Source organism: Trachurus japonicus, chromosome 17, assembly GCF_045865225.1.
Source record: "Trachurus japonicus isolate A0001 chromosome 17, Traja_1.0".
In the NCBI taxonomy this organism is placed as follows: domain Eukaryota; kingdom Metazoa; phylum Chordata; class Actinopteri; order Carangiformes; family Carangidae; genus Trachurus; species Trachurus japonicus.
The window spans coordinates 37381305-37402168 of record NC_140923.1 but is presented as its reverse complement, the minus strand read 5'-3'; the positions used below and the strand labels follow the sequence as shown (position 1 = coordinate 37402168).

Here is a 20864-nt window from a genome sequence, read left to right as displayed (position 1 = left end):
AGGTAAAATGTGTCAACATGGTTGTGTAATGTTAGCAAACAAATAACATTCTTCAGAATATTCTCAGTAAAAATGCAAAACAATTGTTCTTTTTCAACTTAAATATTGTGAAGTTCTATTTTGAAGTATTTACATGGAAACTATGATTTAGTAAATGTATGTCAGCAGTTGGAAAAACCTCTTGAAGTGTGTGGATCCATATATTTTGGGGAATCTAAGAAGGAACAAGGGTATCAGGCTACATGTTAACAAAGCAGGAGTGAGGTTCATACAGTAAGTCCATATTGCTTCGTCCCTAATGACAAACAAATGTTCCTTGAGATCAACACAAGGCTTCAAAACAATCCTGAATTCTTATTTTGTCAGTCACTGTCATCACAGTCGACAAAGACAAATAGAGCTGTTTTGCATCTGGAGGGTTGAGTGTGTGAGAGTCTATCACTCCCATGGCTGCTGGAGAGAAGAGGAGTCGAGAGAGTGACCAAAGCAGAGGAGAATAAAAGAGAGAAAGAGAGGGGAGAGCAGAGGAGAGGAGGTGCAGCGATCAGTTCAGAGCACAGCAGTACAGAACAAAAAGAGCTGAACTTGAAATGTCAGAGGGAGAAAGGCGAGGAGGTCAGAGCCAGACAGTTCCTACAAAAATCTCCTACAGTGCCTATTTGATCCGCAGCTGGTGAGAACAATTGCAACAGTAAAAACAGTGGATATCAACCATTTGCCCTTTTCAGCATTTGCCTCTCTGGTTTCACAGGGTGTCTTCATTTCCTGGTTCATTAGCAGGCAGCATCGAACATCATCTTCACAAGGAATCTAAGGAGCCCATCTGGAATCGGGATATTTTTATTCTTTCTTTTACACACATACATAGCCTACACTTGTCACAGTGGATGCTTGTGGTGCTCGTGATCTTGCCAAAAGATCTAATCACTGTCCATGATCTGAAACATCAGTCTCCACACCAATGTATCTGAACTGATCACAATATTAGCTGTGGATACCGTTGCCTGGACACAAAGGTCTTCATCCAGTTTCCTCTCTGATTTTATTTTGAAAGTCCTGACCAGATGTGATTTGTTTTATTCTCTTGTGTTGACGCTTCTATTCAATGTTTTTCATCTTCACTGAAAATCTGTCCTCTGAGCTGTGTTATAACCAATCATAGTTTTCACAGAGTGCTGTTGTTGAGCCCACTCTTGTGTTTCCCTGCCTGCAGGCAGGTCTCTCATCCTGCAGATGGACTGTAACTACACCATCTTGGACTGCAGCTGGTGATGGTGGTCCTTGTTCTGCTCAGGTGGAGAACTGGTGGATGTGGCACTACGCAAGCTCACAGGAGGATGCAGAGCAGAACAAGGACTGCTGTCTGCAGCTGCAGTTAACAGATTCACTGTCTAACACTTAACAACTGGCTGATCAGCAGCGACTGAACTTTTCAGATTAAATATCTAAATCCAACACCTAGTAATGAAGCAGGCTGTATGATTAATCTGAAAAGTAGACTGGGTGCCACAGCAAGCGTTTGATTGCCCACTCCTATGGTCTGTGAACAAAATGACATAAGGCACTGGAAAGAGATAAGTACCCTGGTATTGTCACCAGGGTCATACATGCCTTTGTTTTCAACAAGAAGTCAGTCAACAAGTAAAGATGTGATGTGTGCATGTGAAAGGTAAGGAGGCTTAATAATTGCCATGAAAGTAGCATTTCAGGAAATGTATGCTCCCGTGATCTGAGTAGCTCGCCCGGCACTAGAGAAAACCAGTCAGGATATCTCGGCCCATTTCCTAACATTGTGGAAGTGCAACGCTAAATTAAAGTAGTCATTTGAGCTTTGCATTCAGGCAGAGCACAGAGGCCATACATCAACTCAGTGACACAGGTCATTCAGTCCAACAGCAACTGTACTAAAAGCAATAGAGAGGTCAGCTGAATGGTACAAGTATGTTGGTCTCTTTCAAAGAGCAATAAGAGGTTCCTCACAGTGAGACCGATCACTCGTGGTTACAGGTGGAGTATCTTCCATCATCAGTATTATTCTTACGTTCTCCCTTATCTGCTGGCACAGGTCACTTTCTGTTAAACAGAAAAACCGCCTGCAGGGCATTGTGACGGTGTGCAGCAAAATTGCAGGTATACCCTTAAATGACCTCCATGGCCTGTATAAGGTCAGGTCTTTAAAGAAAGCACAGTCAATCTCGGCTGATCCCATCCATCCATTGTGCTATGAATCCAAATTTCTACCACTATCTGCTTCTATCTATCTATCTGCAGATCCAACAGGTTCAATAGGTCACTTTCTCCTGCTGTCGTGAGCCTAGTAAACGACACTATGGAATAGGGAATTGTGTATTTATTACTGCTGGCTGTGCATCAAATTGCCCTGAGGAGATAATAAAGACACCTTGACTTGACTAGTTACACATACTGTACCACATTTCTTCACATCACTAAATGGCAACATAAAACAATATTTACAAGTGTGCAATTAATGAGTATATCTGGGTCAACAGCAAACCTCTATTTTTATTAAATCACAACTGTTGACATCACCAAAATAAATCTCTGTCTTGGCTGAAATGCAGGAATGTCGACACAGCATGACAGAAAACCAGTACTGCACCAATAGAGTAACTGTGACCACTGAAAAGCAAAATAACAAGTAGTTAACATATGGCCGATCTAAAATTCACTTAAAACTATCTTAAATTTGTGGGTTTCAAAAAGTTAATTTGCAGGTCATATTCTGGTTAAGTTGACTGTGGCCAACTGTGCAAATAAGATGTAGACTTTAAACCCATAGTGCTGATTCAGAGACAGTTTATTATCACCACTGAACATAGGAAGTGTTTTTGAACTCATTCAATCTTAATTTACTCTTGTAAAATTTTACTCCGTGTCTGACAGCAGAGATAACACAGCAGCACAGCCCGTTTACTCCCACATTTTATCTTGCACTACCCTCAGTGCAAAAAAAAATGACCACTGTTCTATAAAGTAGGTCTAACCACTGTGCTGTGTCCTGCAGTTTCTCCCAGACAGTATCATTGTGCCTGGGAGAAGTTCATATCAAATGAGCCAAACCTCTGTAAAATACAGTGAGTGTAAGACCAGAAGGCCAAACTGAAAAAGCAATGAGACAAACATAATAAATAAGACCCTGGGAGAGAGACAAAGAAAGAGATACAGTGAGGAAAGCAGTGTGTGCTTCTGTCTGATCTATTGGCAGAGTTCAACATACACAGAGCCCTCCAGTATCCATTCAGTTTGGATTATGCTGCACTCAGATCAGCACAGTGTAGCTCAGGGAAGAAGTCAGCTAAAAGCCCAAAACTGAAATTTTATATAGACAGATATGCTGAGAATAGCGCTCAATCAGAAATGAAACCCACTCCGCCCCGTCAGCTGGGACAGGTGTAAAGCCACAAATGTATAAGGAAACTACAAAAAAATGAAAAATAAAAGCAGAAGCTGCCACAGCTGAAGGTGGATCTTTGTCAGGTAACTTTTGAGATGCGCACTGATGAAAAGCTACTTCACAGATCACAACATTATGGCAATAAAAAGAGGGATCAGCCTCAGTTGTGCGCTCCCTTCCTCCTCTTCATTCTGAATTCTTTAACTGCTTTCATATTATTCCACAAGTAGACGATCGGTGTCATCGTTACCAACCGAATGAGATGTGTCTCTCTCAGAATTTCATTTTCTATTGTTCACCCACTTTCAAACACAAGACTTATTGCGGTAACCAGCCTCCATAATAAGTTTTACACACTGGTTTGTAGTTTAAAGTCTGCTCCACGATTCATCTCCAGACTCGTTGGCTCTCTCATGTCATGTCTATCTTTAGTACAGACTCATGCTGCTCATATGAGCTTCAGCTGGATGCAAGGATAAGAAGAACATAGCTCCACAAATTCAGCCAAGGAATGGGTTCTTCCGTTCCTTTCATCAGAAAATTAACCATGCTGTTTGTGCTAAAGTGAGACAAGGACAGGACCACCATTAGTCCATCCCAAATTATGTCTCTCAAATAAGGTTCAAATGTGTTTTAACCCAGGCAAATTGTTCTGCAAAAAACAACCTCAGCACAAAGTCCATTTAGCAGCTGTTGATGTTCAAAATTAGATTTTTTTTTCAGAGCACTTAAAGGACATTTCATCCAAAATGACTAAGAAGCAGACGCTCCAAGTTCATTCTTTACTGTGGCAAACAGCATTTGAAAATCTCATCACAAGCTCCATTTAGTATAGCTGCCCCAGACTTGTTTTGTTTTATTCTCTTACAATCTGGTAAAGGCAAGGATGATAACGGCCAACAACGTAGGGCTTTGACTGCAGTCAAATGAATGTGTCTCATTAAAAGTTAACAAAAAGTACAGTAACCAAATAAATGCAATTTTATTAAATGATTATAATATTGTATGTATAGCTTGCTTTTACATTTTATGTTTTTATGTTATATGTTATGTTAAAAAGTGTCTTATTTTGGTATAATCTAAGATAAATATGTCATTTGAAAGTTCAGTCAATGTCTCATAACCTGCAGTTGTATTTCTTTGTTACATGAATGATGATGTTTCTCTGGTATAATAAATCTCTTGCACTGCTATCCTAGTTTCCCCATCTCTCTCAGACTCACACATCACTCCTATTCACATCACTATCAGCAATTATAATGCGGCCCAGTCTCTCGCTCTGCCAGGCCAGACACACACACACACACACACACACACACACACTTACCATTACGGTCTATGGCAAATGGCGTCCCTGCAGTGACAATTTCATAGTTGCAGATCTGGCTGTATTGTGGTGAACAGTCCTGGTCCCATGCCTCCACCTGTAATAATGTAATGTGACATACAACTTATTCCCAAAACACTGACAACTGCAACAACACTAAAAGACATTTGCAACATCTCACATTGTTTATTGAATGTTTTTTGTGACATTTTTAGATGATAAACTTGTACACAGCAGCACTACAGTACATTTTCTAGTTGTTTTAACTAATAAAATATTCTCTGACAAAGACGGTGATCGTAGCTTGATAACGCTGATAGGAAACAAAATCTAATATTATGCATTCACTGTCAATTATACCTGCAGGATGCTGTCGTAGATCTTCCCTTCTATCACTGATGCCTTGTACAGTGGCTCCCGAAACACAGGAGAGAACTCATTAACGTCATCTACCTGGATGTGAACCACCGCCCTGAGTAGAGGGAGGAAACGGAAGACAGGAGAAGGAGCGAAGGAAAAGGACAGAAGGACGTGAAGAAATTCAAGTGGAGATGATTGATGGAGAAAAGGTAAAGTAAGGACACAGGGAAAGAATAGATGGATGGAAGAAGCAAAAGGAGAGAAGGAAAAAAACACCCAGTAAGCCATTAGAGATGATTGAAATTAATTAAGAGCCATTTCGTTGTTTATTTTGAGAACACTGGTTAGTTGAAGCAGAGGGAAATGAGAAGAAAGCAGCTCTTCTCTGTGCATACATGATAATAAAATAGGTTTATTCCTTGAAAGCATGACTAAATAGAGCTGATAAAACAGGTGCCACACATAAAGGGTGTGTTTATTAGTATTTCTTTGTGAAATGGTTTCCATTATTATCTAAAACTTTAATCTAACAGGCCCGTCTTCGAACACAGACTCAACTTGAAAAGCTAGATTGTTTTTCAAGGTTCTAATTTTTCCCTTCCCTCCTCATCTGATGCAAAACACAAGCGCATAAACACACAATCTCATCCGCTGGGAGAAACTGCTGAGGAAATTAACTAGGCGCGTCAGTAACATTTGTGCACTAAAGTATATAAATGAAGCAATAATTCTGATGTATCATGAAGTTTTCTTCACCGGTGACCTTCTCTGACAACAACTCGCGGTGTATCTGAGGAAGCACATCTGGCTAATTAATGACATTAGCTTAATGAGGCCTATTTAGAATGTCATGCAGTGATAATGTCACACACACACGCACGCACACACACATAACACCGTGTGGCATTCATCTTCCACTGGAGGAATTTATCACAGATCCCTGAGCTGATAAATTTCCCTCTTTCTCTGTTTAGTGGCGAGCCTGCTGCATCTTATTTTAGCAGCTCCTCGTCTCTGACTTAAGGTACCAGAGGGTTTGATTTGCTGCTGTCTGTGCTGGTCTGCCTGTCTGTCAATCTCATTCACATAGCACTGCCACACACCCATATATACAAACACACATTATACTGATGGGCCATTAGGGGGGACATATCCTGAGAGCAGAACTGCAAGTCTCAGCTGTCAGAGCTGTGGGATAAAAGAAAACGAAAAAAAAAAAAAAAAAGAAAGGAGAGAAAATAGAAACAGCAAAGACAAGATCTAATTATAATAAAGTTATTTTTCTTCCTAACGTTGAGCTACAGTATAAGGAGCCACAGGAGCATGTTGTTCTATTTTACTTTGAAATCAATTTAAAGTTAGGGAAAAGACTAATGATGATAAGGTAAATATTCAAATGGATGCAACTAAATCTACATACAGTTGTAGTGTTCCTGTTATTCAGTCTTTAAGTGCTAATTGAGGCTCTATTTCAAAGAGATGTTACGTAAATATCCCATACTGCATTGGTGAGGCACTTCAGACCACTTCTACATGCCGATGAAGTTTTTCTCTTTGAGAACTTAATATGACTCATATTTGCGCAGTAGCCTTTCCAACTCTGATTTAAATACTTTAAAAGTTAATATTTGTTTTGTACGTCATGTCTCTGATATTTTGTCCGCCCCTTGTGAATCTGAATGACAATGACAGCTGCACGAGTGAGTCATGCTAAAATAAATAATAATTAGCAGTATGTGACAGTTCCAATAGAGGGTCTGGCAATCAGGGTTTTTCTTTTTTTCCCCTGGGTGCATGAGGACACTTTGAGACACAAATAGGCCACACAGTCACTGTCTGTGTGTTGGAGGAGTCACTAAGTGTCTAAAGCTTTTGAGAACAAATGCCAACAAATACACACTGACTGAAAGACAAGGATTATTTGCTTAACAACGAGCTACAACTGTCACGGCCACAGTCATGACTTTTGTGTCTATGTTGTGGGCGTGGTGCTCCTCTCTCCATCTCCCTCCTAGCTCCCTGATTGGCCATCAGCCTTTAGTCCATTTGCTCATCAGCTCAGCAGTAAGTCTACCCTAGTCCTTCATCCATTTTTTGCAACATCATTGTTTCAAAAACCACTTTGGTATCACACTTTCACAACACTTAGTATTGTGTATTCTAGGCTTTATCTCTCGTGTAATCTCACTCCTAATCCTTGTCTGCTTGTGTTTCAGGATCACTGCACGCCCAACTGCTTAGCCGTTCGTCTCTCTGCCTGCCCTGCACGCTCGCAATATTGCCTACAATCCAACTCAGCTCTGCTTCACCGGTCCTCAGCTTCCCTCAGCCCTCCACCTCAATGCCTGCCCCCCCTCCCCTCCCCTCCATTTCATCTCTCTGCCTCAGTCAGTCATCCAGCCCCCGCTCACTGCCAACCCTTCACCCAGGCTCAGCCCTGCCTCACCAGCCACCAGAAATAGACCGTCTTACTTCTGTCAAACGGTGAATCAGTTTGCTGCGTTTGTGTTCACTCATTGATCATAACAATAACTCCTCAGATTTAAGCACTTACCCAACACCCGTGTCAAGACACCTTGAGTAATACGAGCTCAAAAATAAATAGTTTTTGCACTTGTACAGGTCTCTGTAAATATATTTTTCATGAAAAAAAGTAGACATTGTTGTTTTCTCCTTTGTTGTTGTTATTTTTCCCTGTTACTGTAAAATCTACCAGGATTTTGCTGAACTATCCAATAACCACAGTTTTGTTTAAGTGTAAAGTAAATGTTATGATGTGTCAAAAACGGAAAAAAAGAAAATAATTCAATCAGACCAAAATTCATCTGCGCCTATTTTGATAATTGGTAAATATTTAACCTTTTCCATATTAAAGACAGTTATGACTTTTGTTAAACCAAAAACAATATGGGGCTGTCACCTTAGGCTCTGGGAAATTACATTTCAGATGTACAGAGAACTTTGACTGCACAGAGAATACAGGATAATTACACACTGCTACACTATTCATGGTGAAAATATTTGTTAGTTAAAGCAAAATGTCTCTGCTTATGTGGTAAAAAAAACAAAAAAGTTTCAGTGATGTACTGCCTTTTTCTTTACACTAGATCGAAAATAAATGCAGACACAAACACACACTGCTTGACTCACTTGTGGGATTTCTTCCAGTCGGCACCGCTGGCTCCGGCCCCGCAGTCGTAGGCCTGGATTATGAAGGTGTACTCTTTCTGGCTCTCACAGTCCACAGAGCTACTGGCCCTCACGACTCCCTCTCCTGATGTGCGGTTCAAGACCACTGCCTCAAATGGAACATCCTGACCATAGATCTTGAAGGCACAAATCTCCCCTGAAAAGACAAGTAAAGAAAGGTGTCAGTGATTTAATTACTTTTGCAGTTAGACTGATAAAGTTGCGTTTTAATCCGTATTTATCTTCAATCATCACTGGGCCAAAGGAAACCAGAATTTTAGAAAATCTGTCATTAATAGGTGTTTATTCCCTTTTCATGCCAAAAATGAAGGCTGCCATTTCAATTGCAAAAAATGTCCAATGTCATTTAATAGGTCAGGAGCAAATTAAAACTAAGGAAGGCAAACAAAAACAGTGTGAAGATATTCAGACAGAAGGCGAGAGATAAACATCAAGTGAAAATTGAAATTGAATCTTTACCCCAGAGAAAAGAGAAATGAGCCACATGAGCTCTGAGGAAGAAAAGGCACAGCTCCAGAAAATATCAGAAACATAATGGGCTTCAACACGTCTGTTCCCCAGCAGAGAGCGAGGACTCTGGGTGTTTAATATGGAGACAGTCGGCACAACAACTACCACAATGACAATGAGAGATAAAGTCTGAGCCTGCACTTAATTTCAGGTCCGTCTGACGCAGCATGAACAAACAAACAATTAAAAAATAAAAAATAAATTCCACAATGTTTCTGATAAATAGATTTTTTTTTATTCACTCATTTTTATTTCTCAAGGATGGCAACAGCCAGGAGGCTTTATGTTTACACATTCTCCAGCTGTCACTTTCTAATGATCCCAGTAACTCAGAAACACCTTGAGGGAATTGGACTCAATGATTAATTGATTAATATTTGGTTGTAAGAGGTGAAAGGTGATGGTCAAGTTAATGACTAAAAAGGAAGAAATTATGCAGAAATGGCATTTTATACCCAAAAGGTCAAAGGTGAACTTGTGGAATATTCCTACTTTTTCTGGCCATAATTTAAAGGAGACATATTATGGCCCTTTTCCAGAAATTAAAATAGTTCCCAGGTGTCTTAAAGACACGTCTGTGAGACGGTTTCAGTGCCTGTCCCTGTAAATGCAAATGACCCACTGCTTGCCCCGCCCTGCCCCTTCTATTGGTACCAGGTAGGTACCAGTTCGAAAACTAGTTGCATCATTGCTAGATAACAGAGGGTCCAGCTTGTAAAACCACATGGATTTTAACCTAGGGAGCCTGCAAATTCAAGATTTTTTTTGTCAATTCTCACATTTAAAGTAGAAGTAAGCGGAATGTTTGTGTTAATATAAGTCTTAAATAGTTCTATCTTCCGACAGCAATCACTTATATAGAGTGTTTGGTCCGAAACACGGGTCTGTCAGTCACTCTGCTCTGCTGTAAGCCGAGGAGAAAACTTTCCTTGTATCCTACAACCTTTATCCAATGAGGAGAGAGAACGGCATAAAGGGGCGGTCCTCTCTGTGTGTGCAGCCAAGGGATGCGCGTGAATGTGGTGACGTAGGGACGAGGGCGGGGACTGCTAACTCCATCGGCTGACAAGAAGTTAGCCAAAACGACCGGATCGCTTACTTCTGCTTTAAGGGGCCGAAAGGCAAGACAAACACCCAAATATACTGTATGTTAAAGAGCCTTCAAAAAGTGATATTTCCATAATATGTCCCCTTTAATGCTGTGACTCAGGAACAGAAGGGCAGGTTATGGCCACACTTAACATTTGGCTGGACACTTACTGTAAGTGGCGACACTAATCTTTGGTGTTGACCTTGAATTGGTGGTGATTGTAAAGATCTGCTGTGTAGAAGATGTGTGTAGGGCACGCATTATGAGACTACACAGACACAGGGGTGTAAACTATAACATGGTAGGGCATACAACTGCCAAATGTATACAGTACATCTGTGAGGTGGTAATTCTCGTTCATTTCTTTTCTTCCTTTTAACCGAGCAGCAGCACTTTGGGTAATGATGTACAGTAAAACCTAACAATGCACATTTCTGACATTTTCTGTACAGCACAGCTACAGTATCACTTCAAGTTTTGGTCTTAGCCTCATTTGTGGACACAGTGATCTTTGGCAGCATGAGAGGCTCACAGGAACAGACACAGCTCCTGGGGTGTAGTTAAGACAGAGATAATTTCTGATACGTGTCAAACTGTGCCAGCTGAACAAAAAAAAAGACAGGAATTTGTTGTGTCCACAGAGTGTTTCATCATACACACTGTGTGTGTTGTGTTTGTCTAACGCCTGTATGTGTGTGCGTGTGTTTGTGTAAATCTGGTTGTGAGTCTTGAATCATCTGCGGAGTTCATTCTTTGCTCAAGTGTTCATTTTGGGGATTTGGTAAATCTCCCTGCAGAGGGAACAAAAAGCTGCAGCACTCTGACCCTGTGCTGGCTGATATCTCTCAGAACATAGTGGGACACAGCGGAAACAAAAAGCTGCCGTGCTATGGGAATTCTGCTTGTGAGCCCAAACACCCCACTAACAAATACAAAGACAAAGTTCCCTCTCACCACTGGCTTCTCTTCACTTCTGTTCCTCTCCTCTTCGTATCCCACTGTTATGTGCGCAGTCTTTCCACTTACTCTCTCCCTCTGACTCCCTTTTAACCTGATTCAACTTGTCAAATCCCCTTCTTGTTGAAATAATGATGCTGCAGAACACAGTGGGCTTCAAGGTTCGATCCCAAACCAATTTTCGAGACACACACGCATTGGTTCCTTTAAGGTGTTATCGGAATGAAAAGGTCCCCACTACCGCAGTGGGATGCCATGTTTTATGTGCAGAAAGCGAGTAAATAATGAACACAATGGGTGGTATATGGAAGAAGGCCGATAAGCAAATGCTTGATCCTGACTGCACGTTCACGCACAAGCTGAGCAAATATAGTCTCAGATGGGACCAAAGAGGAAGGACCCAGTGATTATAAAATACTGCTGCAGCCCTTATGCATAAACCTCGACTTAGTTGTGGAGAGAAGGGAAAGGTAGTTCCACTTAACAGTTTGGGGTTGGGTGTAAATCCATTTTCCGCTCCATCTGTTGTGGCAAAAGCATTTTTCTGGATTACATTTTACAGGGGAGTGTAACAGAGTCATGGAGGGGAGGAAAGCCAGAGTGAGCAGAGGAAGCAGAGAGGGATGTGATGTGCCAATGTATATGTAAATGGTAATGACAGAGATTTCAGATTCCCACTGTGTCAGCAAATGTGTTTTCTCACCAGCCCCACCAGAAGGAACACTATAATTTAACCCTGTTGTGGGGTATGGATGAAATGAAGTCTAATCTTTTGGCCTATGTGTCATAAGGGAGAGGGGTTGCTTCTCAAAGTAAATATCAAAACGCATAGATTTTTGCCTCGAGGAATTGGCCTGTTGCCAAGGCAGATTGCAAGTAAAGCGGAAGAGTCAGCGAAAAAACGTCTCAATAATAACAATCATCTAAAGTAGATGGTACTCCACAGAAAGCTTGAGCAGCATAAAGCGCATCAACAGAAAATGTCAAACTGTCAGGGAACTCGCATTTCACAGGATGCTTAATTGCCAATATAAAGGAAAAGAACAAGATGGATACAGTTAATGAGAATACGATGCTCCATAAGCCAGCATGTTATCACAAGGAGCTGAAACACATTCATATATTTCTACCATGGGTAACAGAAGTTGACAGAGCATTTCATTTCTTTGGAGTTGTTTATCCTGTTTGTTGGATCTGACAAATAAGAGTTTGCTTCTAATTTCCGCTGTTGTTTTTATAGGTAGAGAACATGTTGGATCAGATATAGTGTTTAAAATAATGATTTTATCTCAGAACTAAGTCAGACTGGCTGAATCAGCTTTTTCCTAAATCCCCATTCATATACATATTTTCATACAGCTCTGACTTTAATATGCATCACATCAGTTGTTGTTGTTGTGTTTACTCTGGCACTGTTTTAAAAGTTTATCATTTCAGTTTGTGTAAGTAAAAAAGAAAATCAGTTGTCAGCAGGTAGTCCAAGCCACATAAACTTTTCCCATTTTGCTACAGTTTGGTTCCAACTGAACACATTTTCATATCATTAAAAATGAATTATTACTTGCAAAAACTGAAATGAAATGGAATTAAATCTAAATAGATTTATGGCAATAATACTAATGAAAATATGAATAATGAACACTTGTACATTTTACAGACGGGCAGTGGTTGAGAGAATTCAAAGCAGACTTACGTTCGTACCATAAGAAATACTTTAATGAAACATTAATGTATGACAGTTAATGCGTCGCTCTGAGTGGAGACAGCACTTCTTTATATTATACCTCTGAATTTTCTCTTGAATTCTTTTCCCTGTGTTTTATTGTTGGAGTTGTTCAGTGTGAAATCAGTTTGCAGCTTTCAGGACACTGCCCTTCATAATTGACTTTACTTTCAAGTTATTGATTTAACTGCTGCTTGATTCAGATGCTACTCTGGAGCTCATCTAGCTGATCTAAAAGCAACTATACAGTATAAATCATTGTGAGTGCTATCATGTCTTGTGTGACAATATTGTATCGATACACAAGCACCAAGTATCAATCTTTTAATTATGTATTTTGCAAATGCGAATTCAAGTGAGAATATTAGAGTACTTTTTTGTGACTGTGTTAATCAGCCTGTCTGTTTGATGATCCCATCTTGCTTCAGGACACAATCACAGTGTATTGCAACATGATATTGCAAAATATCAGCAATATTGTGTTGTGGCTTCAGCATTAAGATAATTTATCATATCGTAGGGATTTCCACCCCTAGTTTGAGGTGAGAATTAGGTTTTAGTTTTGGCTCAGGAGGTAGAGTGGGTCGTCCAATAACCGGAGGGTTGGTGGTTCAAACCCCGCTCCGTTGCTGTCGTGGTGTTCTTGGACAAGACACCTTACCCACTTTGCCTCGTGTGAATGTGCGCGAATGTATTTGAATTTGTATGAATGTTTGGTGGTGGTCAGAGGGGCCGTTTGGCCCATATTGGCAGCCATGCTTCTGTCAGTCAGCAGCTGTGGCTACAGACTTACCACCACTGGTGTGAATGTGCACGAATGAATACTGGTTTCTGCAAAGCGCTTTGGGTACCATGAAAAACGCTATATAAATCCATTATTATTATAAAAACAATGGGTTATTTTTGGTTACTGTAATAACTGAATGTGAACTACCGGTATTACACAATGGCACAGAGTGACATTTAAGCTACAGAAGGTCCAACAGCCGTACATGCTAACCTGCAATTAAACCATTATAGAAATCTGAACAGGATGTAACAGAGGCCTGAATAAAGACCTTGAAATGACAGGGCTGATCTTTGCAACCCAATGGGGAAAAAAATACAGTAACTACAGTACACCAACCTGCTCATTAAAATGTAGGCAAAGACGCAAAGACTACATAAAGACGTTGACACACAGGCACCACATGGAGTGCAGTGTAAAAGGGTCAGGACCTGAAATTTTAATTTCTGTCTTCACCTCCAACTGGAGATTTTTGAACAATTTTCCCCCTGATGTCAAGAAAACAATTATGTAAAACAGTCAGGCTGTTTAAATCCTCTGGGCTAAAGGAGAGATACCACTGTGGATAATCAGCATGACTATGAAAGAATGTGTAATATTGCCCGATAATGTGAGTCACTGGTAAAACAGCTAGAAACAAATGTAGAGAGACAAGCTACCACTCGACTAATTGGTGCCCTACAAGAAGAAACATTGTTCTTCCTCAGATTTCAGTGGTTCACGATTTGATTTGTCACGTTGCATCATGAGGTGCAAGCACAAGTCAAGGAGTGACTTCACAAGAACTGAGAGCCTCATGTGAACCAACTCCTCAGTCAAGCCTCAATGGAGAAACAGAAAATTCAATCATGTTAATTCCTCTTCTTAATAAAATGCGGTTGCGTCTCCATCTGGTGTGTATGTGCCTGTTTGGTGTGTGTCTGTGTAGAGCATTAAACACAAAAGCTTCAGTATCAAGATTTGACAGTATGTGTGTGTGTGTGTGTGTGTGTGTGTGTGTGTGTGTGTGTGTGTGTGTGTGTTTGTGTGGGTTGGGTGGGGGGAGGCTGTTAGACCTTGATTAAAGTGAGTTTCTGAGCAGACAGACTATCAGGCGGTTTTAAGCCCTTATTCCTTCACTCTCCCCTCAGTGCTGAGCTCACACTCACCCCTGTTCCTCTCGTTTAATTAATGACTGGATTACACTTCATCCCACTACTGACCCTAAGATACACCCTTACTCTCTGACACAACCACACACACAATATACAGTGATAGGGCATGTGTACACACAATTATACATGGATTTTACACATTATGCGCCGTGAGCTACTCACAGATACACACCGAGGCTAAAAATGAAAAGCATTTTGAGGGTAAAGGGCTTCATTACAATGTTTCAGATTTTAATATGTCTTTTTTGACTCAGCTTTTGCTTCGTTCTGTGTTTTATTTCCAGTGATTAAAGTAAGAAAAGGGCTGTAGCCTAAAAATGTCACCAGACTCTTGCTTCAAGTTTGTTTTTGGAGCTTTTGTGCTTTTCATAACAGACATGAGAAATTTCATAAAAAGATTTCATCATGAAGAGGCACCTTGCTTTAAATTACCTAGCGGCATACGGAGCACATGGCTGTGTATGACTGAGCAAACAAGGTAATGTGTTCTAAGTCTTCTGCTATAGAGCCTGAATCACTCCAGCTGTCGGCACTAACTTCTTGGTAGAGGAGAAAATTAGAGTGGAGAACCAACCACTTTCCCTGACTGAATGGGTTTTCATGCCAGCTTCAAGCTGTGCTTTTATGGACGTTATGTTTAGGCTCCTGCTGTTCCATCTACACCGACTTACCGGTTTTATTGGGTATACACGTAAAGTCTAATGCTATCCAACCCATATAGGAGGCCTAGTATTAAAAACACCTGTCAGTGTGATGCAGTGCAATACCACATCACAAGTCTCAAACTACCCTGGAGTTTGAAGCTTGTGTCAACATTTCTCTGGCTCAGTGTCAACCTGAACTTTTCAAGCTCAACAGAGGCAGGTGCCATGGCATTTGATCACTCTAGATTGCATAGCCTACACTAATTAACTTGAAACACTGGTGATATCCAGCCTTAGAGGTTTATAGCCATAAAATAAGTCTTTAGCCATGCTGACTCATTGTACTCACTGATACAGTAAGTGGACAGTGAGTATGAAGCACTATAAATATGGGTGAAAGCCTGTTTTCTGACGCTCCAAATTAGGACAGGTAAAGATTAGATGGTGCTTGACAAATGAGACAAATACGGCCTAATCTTAAAATCTGGCAAGATTTGTTGTTTACAACAATATCGGGTGAGATAGGTCAGGTACATTTCACAAAAAGGCTGATAAACACAAAAACACATTTATTGATACTGTTTCCTCAATGTTAGAGTGAGGTTTCTCTTTGTTGTTTGCTTGTTTGTAGTAATCGTATGAAACTGTGACATGTGATTTCTTTTGTTTGCTTATTACAGAAGATCAGTCAGAAATTGTTTGATCTACTAATGCTCAACTATTTGCTCCTAATTTGCGTTGCAGTGTCTTTTACATCCTACAGTAGTTGTGCATCACAACCTTCGTATAAATTATTTAGTTTCGATTATTATTAAGTACATATTCAGCATCAGTGCACACTGAAGGACGATGATAATGATATATAAACAAATTTTCCTGGGTTTGCCTTCAGTGTTCAGTTTTTGTATCAAGGTTAATTGTTTTAAGTATCACTTTAGGAGATGAGGGTATAATGAATAGCACATGCGCTTAAAAATGCCTCAATCAATTAATGAAAATTAATTACACAAAATGGATATTAAAAGAAAAAACTCTTTCTCTCTCAGCTTTTACTGTACAGCTCTGGCTTTGTGAGAGTGGGGTTAGAGAAGGACAGTGCTCAAGTAGGAGGAGGATGAAGACAAATAAGAGTTCACGGCCTTCCCTAAGCCCTTCTCCTGTTGGCTTTAATGGGTTTTTCTCTGCACTGTCTCAAGGTTTTAGGTGAGGACATGATGAGGACACTGACTGGCGAGCAGTTAACTGGAGGATAAATTGTCAGATGTCAGTGGCGGCTGTGCAGATTTGTCACAGGCTGGTGTGTGAATGTTCACCAACAACAAAGGAACCAAAAAAAGAGGAGGTTGATGGAGGTGGGGGTTTACATGAGCGGGAAAGATGCCAAAATTACATTCAAAAACAACAATCTGATCATTTTGCACGTGCCTATTACCTGAATAGTAACAGGTATAAATGATATTGATTGAAACCATCTGGTTGCTTTTTCACATCTATTATCCAAACAAAAATAAATCAAGCAGCCGCCAACCAATTCACAGTGCACTGTAATTGAGCCATAACAGGAAATAACTCCTGACGTATCTTATAATGCAAAAATACCACCATCAATTTTCGCACCTCGTTCTCCTCTGATGAAAGAGTGGCACTGTAGAGAAATAACAATCTCCATCAATTTCTTCGGAGCCTGTCTGGCACTCTGAGGTGCAATAAGGAGGCGTGTATTCACACAGGGCAGAGTGTGTCTGTGTGAATGGGTGCATGCGTTTGTTGACCGGTGCAGCCACAGTGGACTCCCAGTCGGCTAAAGAGAGACACGGAGGAGCAATTCATCAGAGTCCCGCTGGACTCAGATAGCCGGCCACTTCCTAATTGCATTTGGGAGATTGTCGCACCATCCACATGACCTCAGGGTGACAAATCAACAGCTCACATAGACCAAAAGCACACACACAAAGGACACACACACGTTCAGGTTATCTATTCACTCAGGAACCCCAATGCCTTGGACAACACAATATAGGGATGGGGAGAATCCAATATCAGAGACAATACACATTTATTCTGCTGGGGGCTTTGGTGGTCTGCAATGCAATTAGTGTTAATTGCAGCTTGTGAAGTTGTGGGATTAGAATTCATCAGATGAACTGTGGCTCTCAGTGGTGCCTGTTAATTGAACTGCGTGAAGATGTGACTTAAATGCTGAAGAGGAGGCGCTTCGAGAAACATTTTGGCTTAAGTGTTTAAAGTCAATACAGAAGTGGGGTGTTAACAGCCGGAGTCAGACACAACTATGAGCAGTTTAAGTTGCAACTTTTAGAGAGGCTACTTATGACTGAAAGATGATGGGTTTGAGTGCCACGACAAACTGGGAAATAAACCTTCTGCTGAGCGCTTAACCCCACATGTCTCCAGAGAAAATAGGTAAGTAGGAAAAGATAAATGAGACACTTGGTTGTTTATCAAGTTAAGTGTGTGTGGGGGTGTGTGTGTGTGTGAGAGAGAGGCTGAGTACATCAAAAGTTGTACTACAAAGGAAGCCCAGTTTTTCCCTTCAGTGGTGTTAAAAGAAATTCAGAGTATTAGTTGAACAATAGGGAGAGTAAACCTACCCAAAACAGAAAAAAGAACATCAAAGACATGAACACAGAGGAAAACGCCGGCACAGATCAGGTCAAACACATACAAGGGAGTAAGGCTGAACAAAAAAAAGAATTCCAAAATTAATAGTTTTATTATTTTGACAGATACGGATTTAGCGGGAATTTTTTTCATTTTATTTTCCAAAAATTATAATGTTGATGTGATGTTTTCCTGGGGTCTGACCCAACAGGCTTCATCCTATCGGGACATAATATGATTTGTAATCTGGAGCATCTCTGAAACCAGTGTTTCATGGTATGTTGTGACACGAACCTGCTTCTCCTATTTGGATATTGCACTCAGACGTACTGCAGTGCAGTTTAATAATATTTCGATCCACTGTCAAATCCAACAAAAACATGACTTAAAGAGACCCTGAGAAGTTTGCTTTTGGTTATAAAAGAGTCTCATATTAATGTGGATGAATCTACATTACCCACCCTTGTTAATGGGTCCATTTTCGAAAAATATATCGCTTTGTCTTTATAGTTATTTTGATATTATTATTTAGTGGTCGACTCGCCCAGCATTTCCTAGTATGGGTATCCCGGACGCTGCCCGGCGGGTCATGGGAATAACGCGGCCGGATCGCTAGTTGGCATCGTCTATGGTCCGAACTACAACGGTATCTGATCGTCTTCGAACCTCCAACTTTTGTTCTTGATTAATAAAAACATTCTTGGCAAATGCTTTCGCTTTCGTCCGTCCTGTGCCGGTCCAAGAATTTCAGCATGCGTGCTGAGGCTCATGGGAAATGTAGTGTGAAAACTTCCTTTTCTAAAACTCCTCATAGTCCCTTTAAGAGTGAGAGGAGAGAAAAAAGCTGCAGGGGAGATTAAAAAAAAAAAGAGGAGAGAAAAGGAGTGAGTATCTAAAGTGATAGCTGTGTGTGAGATAACTGATGCTGGTATAAATGGCACTATCAAACTCTCGAGGATCTCAGCGTGCTTCCTCTCCTCCTCTTCACCTTCTCCTCCCCATGTTCCTTCTTGCTTCCACTGCAGCAGATTTCGCAGTGGTAAGCAATTATTCGACTCTTAACAGCACCCAGATGCACCACTCAACCTTGCCCTCCTTTACCCCTGACACGCCTCACCCACTCCTGTCTCTGCCCTCTTGCTCACCTTCCTGACCTCTCCCTTTGTTCCACAGTCATCTGCTCTTCACCAGGTCTGACAGTTTACAGCTCAGCGAGGGTCGCCGGTTGAGTTAAATGGTCTCTTGAACAAGGGGAATTTAACAATTTGGGGATGGTGGGGAGTGCCAGTGCTCTCTCGCAATCACAAAAACATACAAACACACACACACACAGTGTAAATAAATACACAATATACACCAAAGAGTACGGAAGCGCACTGCATTCACTGTAATCATCTTGTAATTGCGAGATAAGTCTATTTTTTCTATCCAGTGAATGCAATGCGCTTCCGTAAAAGAGAGCTGAGACCCGCTGGCCAGGGTTCAGATGCTGTAGTGAGGTCTAAGGTAAATGAAGTTTATTCATCTCAAAGAGGTAAATCTGCGAATTTGCTGCAGCAGCAGAGCAGTCAGCGACAATAAGACTGGATACTGGTTGTTTATCAAAGTTCATTAAAAAATGTACATGTACTTGTTATTATGAACAGATTGTAACGTAACTTAAAAAATGAAACCTTTCTTCAGTTTCTCATTTTCTTAAAAAAAAAAGCCTGTGTGCACTGATTTCCATCCTCACTGCATCTCTTTCTCTACTTCTACTACACTGTCAACATTGTGCAACACAAGCTAACATTAGCTCAGAAACGAAGTCCACTAAACAAACAAACTACAGGATTCCACCACACTTTGTATATTTTATGTGCATTTTCTCCCACAGATGTGAATGTTCCCACTCACATCTGTTTCTAGCTGACTACCGTTGTCTCAACCCACTGCCAGACGCATTCGGTACAGTTATGTTGCTGACGAATACAGCACAGGTCAGTGACAGTGATTATGCTGAAACATACTGTGCAACAATTTATCAGAACTGCAACAAAAAAAATCTATTGTGTTAAAAATCAAGCACAACAGCACATTTTACCCATCACAGTCTGTCTAGCTCCCTAACCGTTAGCTGACATGCTGAGCCTCTCCGTGAATGCCTACGGATATAATTCGCTAGCAACATCTTGGGTAACGTTTCACTTGTTGCTTCCCGTATGTTGCATCTTTTGCAGATGTGAATGATGATGCTTGAAGCTCCACAGGAGACACGACAAAGACCTGCCTTACGTTGAAAGAACCCGACTGTTCATTCTCTGAAGTCGGTCCGCTCCCTTGTCAATCTTTTCATGCCTGATATCACATATTTGAGCAAAAATCACACCTCTTCCTCGTGACATTCACATCATTGTGTTCCTTTTCATTCCCACATTTTCGGCACCCTTCTGTCGGACTGCGGGCCGCCTGGTTCTGAGATAATCACAGACTGTCAGGTGCAGCGGGGAGTCTCCATAAGCCTCTGAGCTGTAAATGTCACAGTGGCTCCAACTATGACCTCTGTCAGCTCAACTGCTCCCTGAGAAGAAGAGGACACGGCCCAGTGGTTTACAGAGGATTCACACACAAATCCACGCACACGCATTCTCTGTCTCGTGGACATGCTCCACTGCACACAAAAACACACAATCAAGCATTCACTTCCACACATTCAAACTCCCTCATGCACATAACTGTACACACATAATATCCAGCTGGAGTCCTGGTATTAGGGCAAGGACTCCTACCTATACAAAACATGATAAATCTTTTCACGTATTTCTTTTATTTATTTGTACATACTTTTATTTTACTTTGACTTTTAGGTAGAAGTCATAAAACACTAGCATAAATACAACAGCTCCCAATCCACAGTAGCTGGAGCCACTGGAGTGTAATGACTCATTAAGTTATATCTGTTTCCCTAACGACTGAGACTACATTGCAAGTGCACAGTATAAAGTACCACACTGACCTAATAACAGTAAGTTTATTTGTTCATATGGATCATGAAGATCATGTACACTATGCTGCTCTGACTTTGAAGT

The 20864-nt window shown here is 40.9% G+C and overlaps 1 protein-coding gene across 1 annotated transcript in view; it reads right to left on the bottom strand.

The window, feature by feature from the left end:
• clstn2a (calsyntenin 2a) overlaps positions 1-20864 on the bottom strand; it is a 179857-nt gene that overhangs the window by 39682 nt on the left and 119311 nt on the right. The window contains exons 3-5 of the mRNA XM_085805895.1: positions 8253-8448; positions 5103-5214; positions 4743-4839 (exon numbers count right to left, since the gene is read on the bottom strand). Coding sequence (XP_085662021.1) covers positions 4743-4839; positions 5103-5214; positions 8253-8448 — 405 coding nt within the window. The remainder of the gene's footprint in view (positions 1-4742; positions 4840-5102; positions 5215-8252; positions 8449-20864) is intronic.